Source organism: Phoca vitulina, unplaced genomic scaffold, assembly GCF_004348235.1.
Source record: "Phoca vitulina isolate PV1807 unplaced genomic scaffold, GSC_HSeal_1.0 scaffold15, whole genome shotgun sequence".
Taxonomy (NCBI): Eukaryota; Metazoa; Chordata; class Mammalia; order Carnivora; family Phocidae; genus Phoca; species Phoca vitulina.
Genome location: NW_022589718.1, coordinates 3165661 through 3179399, shown reverse-complemented (window position 1 = coordinate 3179399; position 13739 = coordinate 3165661). Strand labels below are relative to the sequence as shown.

The window sequence follows — 13739 nt, the reverse complement described above, 5'->3', positions numbered from 1 at the left end:
CTTTTGGCCCAGAATTTGGAAATTTGCTTTTCGGCCAGAACTTGAAATTAGGTTCTGGAGGTAGTGTTTCTGACAACGGGAAAAACTTACCCAGAATTTCGCATTATGGTTCTTGCTTCCATGGGGAGAAAAACAGAAGGAGTCCTGAAATATGGGAAGGACCATGTTACCTATCCCGGGAGAGTGAACCATGCTTTGGGGTTTTCCTTGTTCTCTTACTTACTTTTTTTTAAGTGGAAGTTATCACACTGGAAGTTTTTATGAATATAATCTTGACTGAACAAGTAGCAGGGCCCGGGCAGTGAGAATATCAAACACTGTCCCCTTGGCACACTCACATCATCCCCTCTGGACCCTCTGAGTTCCCTGAGGGGCTCTGTAGCCCACGGGGCCATTTTCTTCAGGCCCACCAATGAATGTTTGACCTTCAGCGCTTCTCAAGGTAGAAAGAGCTCATGGGGTGAGCTAACCCCCATCTTGACTTTTCTTTTGGCCAACTCTGGAGCAGCTTGATCCAGGGAAAGGAGGAATGTGTAATGCAATATTAATCTATGCCCCCCTCTGGTGTGTCCTTGGGGCCCTGCAGGCCGCCTCAGCGGGAAAAATCCACCATCCATCTGAGAGGTAGAACTAAACTGCTGTTTTAAGGTAGATTTAAAATAATGTTTAAAGCAAAGGAACCAAAAAACTGAAAGGTTTTGTGTTTCATTAATATTTTAGGGGGAGGAGAGGAGACAGTCCAACACTAGAGTCACGATTAAGTGATTTTTTAAAAATCAGGACACACATGGACACAGCTCTCTCTCCCTCTCTTATACAAACACACACCCAATACACACACACACACAAAATTTACATGCAAACTTTCTCTCTCACACACACAGCAGGTCTTCCCTGGCCAGCTCCTTGACGCCCCGAGACAGACCCTCTGGAGGCTCTCAGGACATGTGAGGGCACCGTGGGCCCTGCAATCCGTGACTAGAACGGCCAGGCTGATCTAACGCACGACACGTCTGAACAAAAAAATAAATAAATAAAACTAAAAATATATGCTCATTCATCCAACTTCAGTCAGTGAAACCTGGCTGGAAGGGGGAGCAACAATGTACTGGCCTGGGAATGGATAGGTCTAATGTAAGCGTGAGATTTAGAAATAACTTTCCTGGAAAGCTGACGAAGTTATGCCTCTCCTGTGACAGGCAGGGACAGACGCTGATGTAGCCGCGGCGTCAGCCTGTTGGAGGGAAAAGTATCTTTTGACTTCTCTCTCATTACCAAATTGATCTTTACTAGCACATGGCCCCTAAGGTGTGCCCAAGACCCCAAAACATGCCCAATTACGTGAATAGCATGCAGAGATATGCGTTGCCTTGAAAATTTGGCTTTAATTTCAAAGACTAAAGAGAAAGAATAAAAGTAGTGCCTGTGTATTTATTCTTACCCCAAAGTACCAGTTCCCATTCTGGAGCCACTAGCCATAAGGTCATGAGAACTGGTAGTTTGGTCTGTCTCAACCTGCCCCTGCAAACACACACACACACACACACACACACAGAGCCTTCCCACCTCCATGCTCAGCTGACAATGGCCATGCCACCTCAGAGGAAGTCGTGTGGGGCTCCTGTGGGGCTCCCTCCCACTGAAGGGCTGCAGTGCTGGGGAGGAGTGGGTGCTCTCTCCCCTCCGGCCAGAACCTCTCACCAGAAACAATGAGGGGAGAACCAGTTCCCAAGCCCCACACCTGACTGGTCCTCTCATGGCTCGTCTCTGTTCGGCAGCTGGCCTTGGGAAGGTGCCTGCCTAGGCACTCCTGGGCTAGAGGGGAGGACAGAGGAGGATGGTACCAAGGCCCAGACTCAGGAGGCAGCAGTCAGGTAAACAGCAGCCCAGGGGTCAAAGGCAAGACAGCAATTATATGATACCCCCCACTCCACTCCAGCCTTTGCGGGGGGGTCAGTTGGGAGGATTCTTCCCCCTCTATATGTAGGCACCTTGGCCAGTCCCCCAGCCTCCCCTCAAAAGGTGTTCCCCCAAAGGTCTCCATGGGCATGGGCTCTTCCCCCCAAAACAACCGGGAGTGGAGTAGAGGCCTCTGGGGCAGAGCTGGGCTAATCCCCCAGCCAGCCAGTGGCCAGCCAGGGAGGAAGGGGAGAAGGAAAAGCCTGCGGGCTGCCTGCCGGGGATGACTCCGCACCCGCGGAACACAAAGTGCTTTGTTTGCTCTAGGTAATTGCTGAGCTCTTGTTCCCAAAGGGCCGCACTTCCCCCAAAGGTTAACCCTGTGCAGACACCCAGGAAGTGGCGAGCAGAGGTGCCCTGGGCAGTGCAACCAGACTGCTGTCTCTCCCACCTGGCTGGGGCCCAGGCCACCCAATGCCGGTCACTTTGGACCAATCTCCTCTCTCCCTAGAATAAGCAGGAGCATTGCAAATTCGGGGCTCCCTTTCCCCATACTACCACCCTCACACTGGAAGAGTAAACCCTTCAGAGGACATTTCTTTTTTAGGCATCCCTTCAAGATGAGCTAAGTCAGCCAAGAGCCGGTCCCCCACCCTAAACCCCCTCGGGACAGCGCCCCTGTGCTAAGCGCATCCAGGTATGGCTCCCCATCGCGGACTATGGGACTTTGGGCACATCTTTCAGCCTCAACTCTGCTCCTGAAGAATTCGTTCCTATAAAAGTCAGGCCACCACGCTGGATTTTTGGTTTGTTTTGATTTGGTTTTTGCCTCTCCCGGATTTTTTTCCCTCCCACTCAAGAGCTGCCCTTTAAGTGGGAGGGGTTCCGAGAGGAGGCTCAGGCTCCTCCGTGGGGCTGTTCAGAAAGTCTCCAATTTGCGCAGCCCCACTCCCCAAGGAGAGATGAACAATGAGCTAATTGCATTTTTATCTTTCTAATTACCTGAGGATTTGTGTAAATGGGAGAAGCAGGGGGTATGCAAGAATGAGAGTACTCACTTTCCAGCCCCCAACCCTCCCCCAAGCAGTTACCTGAAAAGGGTGGAAAAACAGAAATCCTGTTTCTAAACTTTTTTTTCTCAGCCAGCTCTGCAGTCCTCCCGGAGCTACTTGGCTGAAATGACTAGCTAAGGAAAGCTCGGGGAAGGGGGGGCGGGGGGGTGGAATTTTTTTTTTTCCTCATCGAACCTATGAAAATAAACAAAGCTGCGCCTTAGCATTTTCTCGGCCTTTCTAGGCTTTCTGCGCTTTGGGTTTGGGTTTTTTCCTCCCGGGGCATCCCGTCTCGGGTGTTAAAAACTTCCACGGGGACTCGGTTCCCTCCCAGAGGGAGAAGGGCTCTCCTTTCATACGGAGGATGAGGCTTTGTCTCAGGTATGGAAAAAGCGAGCCTGGATCCCAAAGAGCCGCTCCAGGCACCGCATCGAGCTTGCTAGGGGCCGAGGCGCAGCCGCCGCTGCCGGCCGTGCACCTGGGTCGGTAGAGGTGCTAAGCGACACCTCGGACGGACGAGAGGCTTTTTAAAACTCGTTCCGCACAGCTTGAGAGCAACCTCCAGGGAGCATGTCCGAACTCCGGGGAGGAGCGGCGGGGCGGGGGTCCGAGTGGCAGGGGCTTTCCCCGTGGCGGGTCCCCCGGGTCCCCGCCCGCCCTGGGTTGGGGGGCTCGCGCGCGTGGAAAGGGCCGGCCTGACCTTGGGGCTTGGAGGCTTCGGTGGCATTGGGCGGGGTCATGGCGATGCAGACGTCCCCCTCGGGGAACTTGTCACACTTGAGCATCTCGGGCCAGTAGAAGCCGAAGAACTGCATGACGGGCTCGCACGAGTCGCGCACGGCCTCGCAGAGCCAGCGGCACGGGTAGATGGGCCGGTCGAGGCAGACTGGCGCGAAGAGCGAGCAGAGGAAGACCTGGGTGCCGATGTGGCAGTTCTTGTTGAGCAGGGGCACCCAGCTGCTGGCCTGCTGCTTCACCTCGGCCATGGTCTCGTGCTCCAGCAGGTTGGGCAGCACCATCTTCTTGTAGCCCACGTTGTGGCACAGCCGCAGGTCCACCGGGATGTCCACGCACTGCGGCGGCTTGGTGTAGAAGCGCCCGCTCTGGTAGGAGCCGATGTCCGACTGGAAGCTCACGTAGTCGTACTCGCTGGCCGAGCCCGCGGCCAGGAGCCCGGCGGCCAGCGCCAGCAGCACGCCCGAGGCGGCCCAGCGGCGGCCCCCCGCGCCGCGCCCGCTGCCCATGCTGGCTCGGCGCACTCGCTCCCGCGACGTCGGGGCTGCCTCGGCCGCCTCCCCGCGCGCGTCCCGCCGCAAACTTCCAGGGATCTCCAGGGACAAAAGGCGCCGTCCCCAGCGCTGCCCGGCTCGGCGGCCGCGCGCTCCTTGCCCGGTCCTCGGCGGGTGGCGGCCCTCGGCCTGCGGCGGGCGCCGCGGCGGGAGCTCGCGCGGGGAGAGGAGCGCGCGCGGCGGCCCGAGTGCTGCCCCGGCTCCCGGACGCGCGGCGGGCGGGCGGGCGGGCGGGCGCGCGGCACCTACTTCCGAGGCTGCAGGACTCGAGTGCCCGGTGCTCCTGTTGCAGAGCCCTCGGAGTCTCCCCGCGCAGCCAATCAGCTCCCGGCGGCTGCGAGCCGCACTCATTTAGCACGTCAGTCACCGGCGCAATTAACCAATCGCTTCACTTGCAAGGGGGTTCGGTTTATTAGAACTAAACCCAGGTCAACACCCCTTAAAAAACAAAACCAAAAATAAATAAATAAATAACGGAAGAAGTGGGGAAAGGAGAGGAAAAGAAGAAGAAAAGGACAGGGAGAGAAAGAAGGAATAGATAAAAGTGTGGGGTGGATAAAGAGGAGCGTTAACGCTGGTCAACTTGAGTCGGCTAGAAGAGAAGCAAGAAACCTTATCAGTACTTGCAAATCCACGCGATAATGAAGACTTTTTATTTTTTACGCTTTTTCCTAATTTCAAGCAGCAGCCCACTAGACAAGCAGCCCACCTCTTGGGTTTTGTCCTCCGCAGCTGCAGTACAAAGGCAGACGGTTTCGGACAAACCCAAACCCGGGCTCATGAAGGCTGAACCCACCGAGATCTGCTTTTAAATCCCCAGCCGGTCCGGCTCGGGTCCCGCAAAACCAAGGGGAACGTGTAGTTGGGGCTGCTCGCTGGTTTAAAAGTGCAGCTCCTTCCCAGGTGGGACAACCGGACGGTGGCCCTCAAACACACCGGAGGGTGTTGGTCATTGTTGCAACGCTGCTCAGTGTGGGAGGAAATATTATTCACAAAGGTGTTAGCTTCAGGAGGACAAGAAAAGAAAATTAAAGAAAAGAAAAAGACCTACCCGAGTCCCAGCCTGACAGCACGTCTGTGTGTGCACACATACACACATTGACATGTTTGTGGTGGAGAAAGCCAAAACATTAAAAACACATGTGCACTTATCAGTGTGGCTTGTGTAAATATCAAGCCCCTCACTCAGGCACACATGCTCCATTCAGAGCTGGCCCAGGAAACTCAAGTCAAAACCAAGGGTCCCCATTAAGGCAGAAGGCAAAAAAAATAATTTCTGTTATTAGCAGAAATAACAGCCAGGCCTTCTCCTGTAGGCAACCCCCTCCCCCAAAGAAACAGAAGTTTCCCGCCCTCAGAGTTCCTGGAAATTTTTTGTATACTTTAAAAATCACCCTGAGAGGAAGGGTCAAGCTCCAGAGAACTGGGAGTATGACCATGACTGACCCCAGGGACAGGTGACAACAGCAAGCAGCTCATGAGGTTGGCTGGGTCTCCACCCTGCTTGAAGTGTGGGTGGAGGGAGGCCAAGGATACTGAAAACCCGCATCTGAGCAGTGTGATACCACCCCATGTGGCAAATGGGCCACAGATCTCAGAGCTCAAGGCAGATACCATAGGAGGTGCTGCCTCGCTGGGCCAGCTTGTTTGTAAAGCTCTGGGGAAGCTTGCTTTGGACTCCACAGACCTAATTTCTTGATGGACAGATTCCAAGTAAAACTACTAGAGTTTGGGAAGAAGTGAGGCTCTTTTCTTAAAGCACTCATGCCCATACAGAGATTGTGATTCTGCACTGTCCACCCTGGAAGCATCTGCAATCGGTCAGCCCTGCTGTCATTTCTTGGCTAGTGAAAGGTGCACCAAAGCAAGAGGGGCAGAATGGAGTGAAAGAGATGAGAGCCATAGAGCAAGACTTTGGATGGCCAAGGGTTAATCCCTAAACAATCGGTAATGCTCAGCCCGAGAAGCTGGGGTAGACATTCCTCACAGAGAATAGACTGCAGGAGACCAGGCAACTGTGTCTCAATTCAAGGGGCATTTAGAGAAAAAAATGCTGTTTGGTAGGGGGTCTTTTTCTTTCCTCCAGCCAGGCCCTCAGTCCCAAGCCAAATGTGTCTGTTTACTCACTCATTGGAAAGAGTTGTGTTTGTAGATAACATCCTCTCACCTCTGAAATCCAGGCTTAGCTGACCTCACACTCATGTTTGCAGTCTCCCCAGATGGTGGGAAGACTTGGGTCTGTCCACCATTAAAATTCTGGAAAGTAGCCCAAGTGACTACACCTCCCCCAGTCTCGGAGGTCTCAAGTCAGGAGTAAACCTCACACTCCCTCTCATGAGAGGACCTACCCCACACCTGGTTGTTCTTTGTGGACTTTGATCACCCCCAACTCCCAATTCCCCACTCGGTCTTACTGCTTGAGAGAGGGGCCTCTTGAGCCATGCCAGGGACACAATTGTCTGGAGGATAGACAGGGAGTGTGGGTATAACCAAGAACCCAGAATCCTAAATCCAGTAGTATACTCCTGGCTCCTCCTTTTTTTTTTTTTTTTTAATTTTTTTTACAATTTTATTTATTTAACAGGGAGAGAGACATTGAAAGAGGGAAAACAAGCAGGGGGAGTGGGAGAGGGAGAAGCAGGTTTCCCGTCGAACAGGGAGCCCGATGTAGGGCTCAATCCCAGGACCCTGGGATCATGACCTGAGCCGAAGGCAGATGCTTAAAGACTGAGCCACCCAGGTGCCCCTACTCCTGGATCCTCCTAAGGCCCACCTGGAAAGGAAGGACTGACTCAGTCTCAGTACCACTGATAGACTTGAAACCACACCTGAGATTTTGGACATTGACGGCCTGCTGCCAATCAGTTATATACTATATAACAGCACCAGGCAGAGCAGCCTAAAGACTGCATTTTAGAGGGGCCTACGGGTTGTTGTTGGTTTGTTGTTGTTGTTGTTGTTTTGTCCTTTTTCATATTATCAAAACTTTGTGCTTCAAAGTCCCATCTCCCTTTCCCTAATAGCAAGAATGTGTGTATGTAGAGGAGAAAGTTCGAGAACAAAGTTTCTTTAAACATGCTATTGACATGACAGAGCTCCCAGAAACCAGGGTTCTAGAGTGGGAGAGCTGTGAGCCAGGAGGCACATCTTCCCTCCTTGAACAGTTTGAATGAGCAGGGGGAAAATACAACTTTAAACTTGTTTTTCATTTCAAAAAAGTTCTGATTTTCCCACACTGCCAGATGCCCATACATGAAAGTTGGAAGTGCATTCCCTGTTGCTTCATAACACCAGCTTAAGGAGGCATTCTTCCTCTTCCCATTGCCCAAAGCTGAATGTTGGGGCCAAGCAGAGCCACAGAGGGGCCTCCCAGGTGCCTACCTGGTGGCCTCTTCCCACACACAGAGCTCCTTCCTGCCTGTTCCTAGAAAAAAAGGCCGGGGGGAGTGCTTTTCAGTCTCTTCCTCCTATTCTGTCCCATTATCCTATCATCAGTGGTTTTTCTGACGCTCCAGAACTACACTCAGCATCCTCTCCATCAGCCAGGAGCAATGCAGTAGGGCAAGAGGGTGTCCTGCTGTGGCTGGGTGGTGGTGGGTCTGGTGCAATGCAAAGAAAAGCATTCTGGCCCAGAGTCAGGAAATACAGAGTAATGCCTTGGTTCTGCATCTCACCGGTTGGATGACTTGCACTTTATCCCTCTGGCTCTAGAGTTCTCATCTGTAAAACAGAACTATTAATGCCTGTCCTGGTACTTCAGAAAATAAAATACGCTATCTGCTTTTTAATATTTTTAGCATAAGTATGTCCCAATTATTGCATGGGACATACTTATACCATAAATTATTCCTGTTTATGTGAAATTTAAACTGAACTCCCATGTCCTGTATTTTATTTGGCAAGCCCACTATCCATCCTTCCAGCAGCCTTGCCTGACCTCCTCTCGGTCCATCACCTCCCTTCTCCACTCTTAGTCAGATGAACCCCTCTCTCCTCCCTGCACCCAGAGAGAGCACTTGTGGACACTTCATTACAGCACTTGCGTGGACATTTTAAAACTGTTTGCTTTGGGGTATCTACTATATGACTGTGAGCCCGTGGAAGGCCAGGATCTCATCATATTTTGTCTCACATGGGCATTCCCAGCATCTATCACGGTTCCAGGCATATAGCCAGTACTCAGTAAGACCCTCCGTCACAAAAAGAGCACAGGTATGTAGTAGAGGGAGGCAGATATGTGAAAAACCCAAGCTGAGAGAAGCATTACACCTGAGCATTGATTTTTCACTGCGTTTCCCGAGAACCAAGGCAAAAAGTAAGCGTGAAACACTCACATAGCTCTCTTTGCCTGCAGGAAAGAAAAATCTTTCCTAGATCTGAATTCTAAGGGAAATGATCATGAGCGCCTTATACAAAGGCTGCAAAGAGAGTATGGGACTTTTGTATCGGCTCTCCTCTCGTGCAAACACAGAGCCGACCTGGTGCAGAGATGCTGCCTCGGGCAGACTCACTTCTCTCTCCCCAGGGCACACACAGAGTAGGCTGCGCTAGAGGATGGCCAGGGCGTGGGGTGGTGAATGTCGCAGCCAGTTCCAGGAAGAGAGCAGAATTTCCTGTAAATCCTGCATGGACATGGACATGGCAGTGAACACTGAGCCCCAGGCCCTAAAGCAATCTTGTTAAAAACAGTGGCTGGGGGTGGGGGTGCCTGGGGGGCTCAGTTGGTTGAGCGTCTAACTCCTGGTTTCGGCTCAGGTCATGGTCTCAGGATGGTGAGATTGAGCCCTGTATTGGATTCCGTGTTCATCGGGGATTCTGCTTGAGATTCTCTCTCCCTCTCCCTCTGCCTCTCCCAGTGCTTGCACATGCTCTCTCTCTCTCTCCCTCTCTCTCAAATAAATAAGTCTTTAAAAACAGAGACTGGGACCCAGAAGGCCAGGTTTCCAGAAGCCTCTGACCACACCTGGGAGTGGGGCAGGGCAAGAGAAGCTGGGAGGGGCTCTAGCCCTGTGACACCTGGTGTCGGGGCCTGACCTCAGAGCTCAAGGCTTCACTGGGACACCACAGAGTAGGAAAAACAGGCCTGTAGTGACTCCTTCCCCTCTCTCCCTGGGAGGTGAAGTGGTCCATGCTTCCCTGGCGGCGGGCCCGTAAATCTGCCAGGACTGCCCCAGGGAGGCCAGTGCCCCAGCAGCAGGACACATTCCCCAAGAAGCCCTGTGCTTATTTACCTAACCCTTCGTGGCAGGCACACCAGGCAGCTCCACCACCTTTCTCCAGAAGAACTCGGATACACATGAGGTGCTGGGGGGAGGAGCGGGAGAGCGCATCATCACACTCCCGCTCCCCCCTCCGGGAGCCTTCGCCTCTGTCCAGGGCTGGCTGGGAAAGCAATCACATCTGAGCCTCCCTGGGGGCAGAGGGGGCAGCCTCCCTCCCCCGCCAGACTCCCTCCACTGGCTCAGGCACAGCCCAGTAGAGTGAGTGTCTTCCCACTGTCTTCCCCAGGTGCATCCTTCCTGCGTTATGGCCTTAGAGCCTCACAAAAAGCCTCGGGAGCTGGCAGAGAAGTCCATGGTCCCCATTTTACAGAAGACCCAGAGCTCAGAGTGGTGGGCCCCTCACCACCATTCCAGCCACCACGGCACTGTGGTGCAGGACACACTCAGATCAGGAACACAGATCTTTGGATTTCAATCCTGTTGACTCTGCACTAGGCTGAACTGCCTTTGCTAAATGTTCATCCCTGGGGAGAGAAACCTGGAGAGCCTTCTGCTGTCCTTAACGTCTTATCGTGAATTCATTTATCAGACTCTTCCAAGGGGTGGGCCTGCTAGAAAGAAAAGATGGTTTTGAAAGAGTGGGGAGGATGGAGAGCTAGGTCTGAAGGTCTGGACAAGGGTATGAGGTGTTTTCCTATGGGATCCTAGGACAGAAAAAGAATAGGATGGAGTCGTGAGTACATACAGGCATCAGAGTGGGAGATCGGGGACTACTGCAAGGACGGGTGCCCTGGCCTGTCCTCAGTTACAGAGTGACCCCAGTGCTCTGTGCAGGCGGCTGCCCATAAGCATGTACAGCCGGCCTGCCATCATGGGGATGCCCAAAAGAAAGGCTCCAGGGGAGAAAAGACTATGAGTCATGCCGAGAGAGAGAGAGAGAGCTATATACCCATGAGAGGGGGTGCCTTTCAGGTACAAAAGCTGATCCAGGGTGTAAGGCAGGAGGTCTACCTATGGTCCTCTCTAGAGCCTAGACGTTTCCAGAGTTCTGTGATCATTCCAGGAGTGATATTTAAAACTTTTAAAACCTGGGGTGGCCAGACGCCTGGGTGGCTCAGCCGGTTAAGCGGCTGCCTTCGGCTCAGGTCATGATCCCGGGATCCTGGGATCAAGTCCCGCATCGGGCTCCCTGCTCAGCGGGGAGCCTTCTTCTCCCTCTGCCTGCCGCTCCCCCTGCTTGTGCTCGCTCTCTCTCTCTCTCTAACAAATAAATAAATAAAATCTTTAAAAAAAAAAAAAAAAACCTGGGGTGTCATGACCAATAGGATGGTATGTCACATGAAGATCACCTGTGCAGGTGGGTACCAGCTGGCCCCCAGCACTGGGACAATTCCAACAGAGATGTGAGTGGATATGCGGTTCCCAGGATGTACCATGCTGCCTTGTGTCTCTGTGCCTAAAGCTCATGCTGCCCCGGCAGGCCTGCCTGTCCCCCCAGCCCCGATCCAAGACTCAGCTCTCCACCTTCTCTTGGGCCATTCCCCGGAGCCTCCCAGCGAGAGGGGGCCAGGGCGGTCCTGTGTCTGCCCCCTGGGTGCCACAGCTATCTGAGTACCTCTCCTCAGACACTCTTTGCTTGTTTACGTGTCTCTAGAAGCCTCCTGAGGACAGAAACCATCTTTTCGTCCCCCTATCTCCAGTACTTAGCTCAGTGCCTGCCGCACAGTAGGCGCGCAGCGGACGTGTGATTACCAGATGAGGCTGGTCCTATAACCCAGCTCTAAGCATTGAGAATCAAGTGCAGGTTGGTAAGTGGGGCATCCTGGAAAGCATTTTTTAAAATAGACAAGCTTAGAAGGCACACAACTTGACCTTTCCCTCCTCTTCCTGCTTAGAATTCAGGTGTGACACCAAGAGGTACAGCAAGCATCCTGCAACCATGAGGATAAAGGCACAGACGCTCGGGCAGAGGAGCAGAAAGATGGAAAGAACCTGGTTTGTAAGAAATGACCTGATGGCCTGCCCTGGAATTCTTGTTAGGTGAGACCTACAATCTCTCTCCCCCACTTTTTGAAATCCAGAGTCATTTGGGTTTTCTCTTTCATACAGCTAGAAACAAGCCTAACTGACACAGATCTGTAGTTTAGGGACGCTCCAAGCAGACAGAAAACTCAAAAGCTTCAAGTTCTAATTTTTACTGTCTCCTAGTACTTTACTATTCAAAGGTTGGTCCCCAGGCCAGCAGCATCCGCATCTTCTGGGAACTTGTCAGAAATGCGAAATCTCAGGCCCCACCCCAGACGTGTCCGATCAGAATTTACATTCTAATAAGATGCCTAGGTGACTTTTATGCATATTTAAGACTGAGAAGCACCATCCTAAGAAACTCTAGCATGTGCCTGCCATTCTCCTGTTTTGACCTCTATAGCAGCGAAGCACCCTATCTCCAAGTGTCAGGGTTTGTCACGCACGTGCATCACATTTCTCTGCACCCCTCAATTTAGCATCCCCCTGGAAGGGCCCGCTTTTCTGAACAGGAGACTTAGTCACAGACAAGCTCTTGAGCCACCCCGCAGGTAAAGCATTCAGACAATCCTTTAATAACGAAACCCGGTTCTCCAGCAGGAAGGATAGACAGGCAACTCTCTTTTGTAAGGAAGCCGCGCTGCAGGGGCCTTAGCAAGTAAAGGGCATGCAGCGAAGAGGGACTGCCCCTTGGCCCCTCCGAAGCTGACTGCAGCGGCCAGGAGTGAACAGACCCTGCTTTCTTCCCCACGCACTGTAACTTAAGCAGTTGTGTATCCGGAGGCTTCTGCGATCTCCCAGCAGCGCCACACTCTATCATATTTAATATCAGTCACTATGCAAACGTGGCCTTCTAGCCATCCACCTAACACTTGGAGTGTTACAAGAAAGCCATAGCCCCCACCCCTCAGAAAAGCATAATTTGTCCACCCAACCCTTTTGTTCTTTATTTTTAACTATAGTCTAGACCACCAAATTACTTAATACACGGTTTAAAGCTCCATAAATAACAACTCCCCAAGTAGAGCCACTCAGCCTTGGAGAGCTTCCCAAGTTCCGCATTAACTCCTCGGGTGTGAAGGGTTTCCAGCCATTTCGGTCCATAAATATATAACTGGCTCCTTCCTAAATTGCCACATAATCCTTACCACCATCACTTATATTTTCTTTTATTGCCATTATCATTGGCACCTTGACAGGAGAATAAATTATTCTTTCTGGAGTATGAAATGTTCTGCATCTTACACCATTTTAACTCACCCACATTCCCAGATATATTATTTTATTTCCATCCCCTCCCCAAGGAAATTGCCTCCTTGCAATTAGCAGGGATTTCCGATTGGAGTTTATTCCGTTCTCTCTTTTCTCCTGACATAACCTTTGCCCAGACTGAGTCACGTGAGAGAGGCCATCTAAGATGTATTCCCAAACCCCTAAAAGTGTACAGGTAAGAAAGAAAGACACACATCAAAGCAACCAAGGGGGCAGTTTGTGCAGAGCAGAGGGTTGGGGAAAGGGGAGGTGTGAAGAGCCCAGGCTGAGGAGATGTCACAGTCGGTCAGGACAGCCTGCTTCGTCCCTGAGCATTCGTCCGCCCATTCATTGTCCAGCAACTGGGAGAAGCCAAGGGCGAGCCCACCAGGAACCTACCTCCCTGTGGCATTAGGCACGTGCAGGTCCCCATAGCCCCCAGGTCTAACACTTCTGTCAGATTGGAAGACAATTCTCTTTCGCCATCATTTTGTTCACGTCCCCAGCTCTGGCCCTGCCCAAACCATCCTAAACAAGTAGACTCTAGGGCTTCTGAGAGCTTTCCGAAGGTTGGGTAGTTGCTGTCATTGAGAATAGGTACGCTTGCAGCAGATTACCTAGGATGGCAGGTAGGAAGAGCCAGGCAGTGCTAAGGTCCAAAAAGGGGAGAAAACTCTGAAGAATGAGCCCACCTAGCCCCGGAGCCAAGAAAGTCACACTTGCAAACCTCTGTCTGGTTCGAGAGACACCTAACCCAGCTGGCCACACCCTGCCTTCCCTCTTCACCCCTCTGGCTGAGGTCCCCTCCAACTCTCCAAGGTGAAGGGAAGTCCTGGAGAGAGGCCTAGCTTTGCAAAACACAAGGAACCAGAGGGAGTGTCCCAAGACTCACACAAGCCTCTCCTTTGTGCTTAATAAGGGCGTATATGATAAATGTGTGAGCCCAGGCTCTCTGTCTCCAAACCCTCTCCCCTTATCTTCCACACATCATATTTCTCCTG

At 52.2% G+C, this 13739-nt stretch overlaps 1 protein-coding gene across 1 annotated transcript in view; it reads right to left on the bottom strand.

Annotated features, from left to right (window-relative positions):
* The window catches only part of SFRP1 (secreted frizzled related protein 1), a 41743-nt gene extending 37389 nt beyond the window's left edge, over positions 1-4354 (bottom strand). Inside the window, exon 1 of the mRNA XM_032413413.1 lies at positions 3652-4354. Coding sequence (XP_032269304.1) covers positions 3652-4195 — 544 coding nt within the window. The 5' untranslated portion in view covers positions 4196-4354. The remainder of the gene's footprint in view (positions 1-3651) is intronic.
* Positions 4355-13739: the final 9385 nt, after the last annotated feature.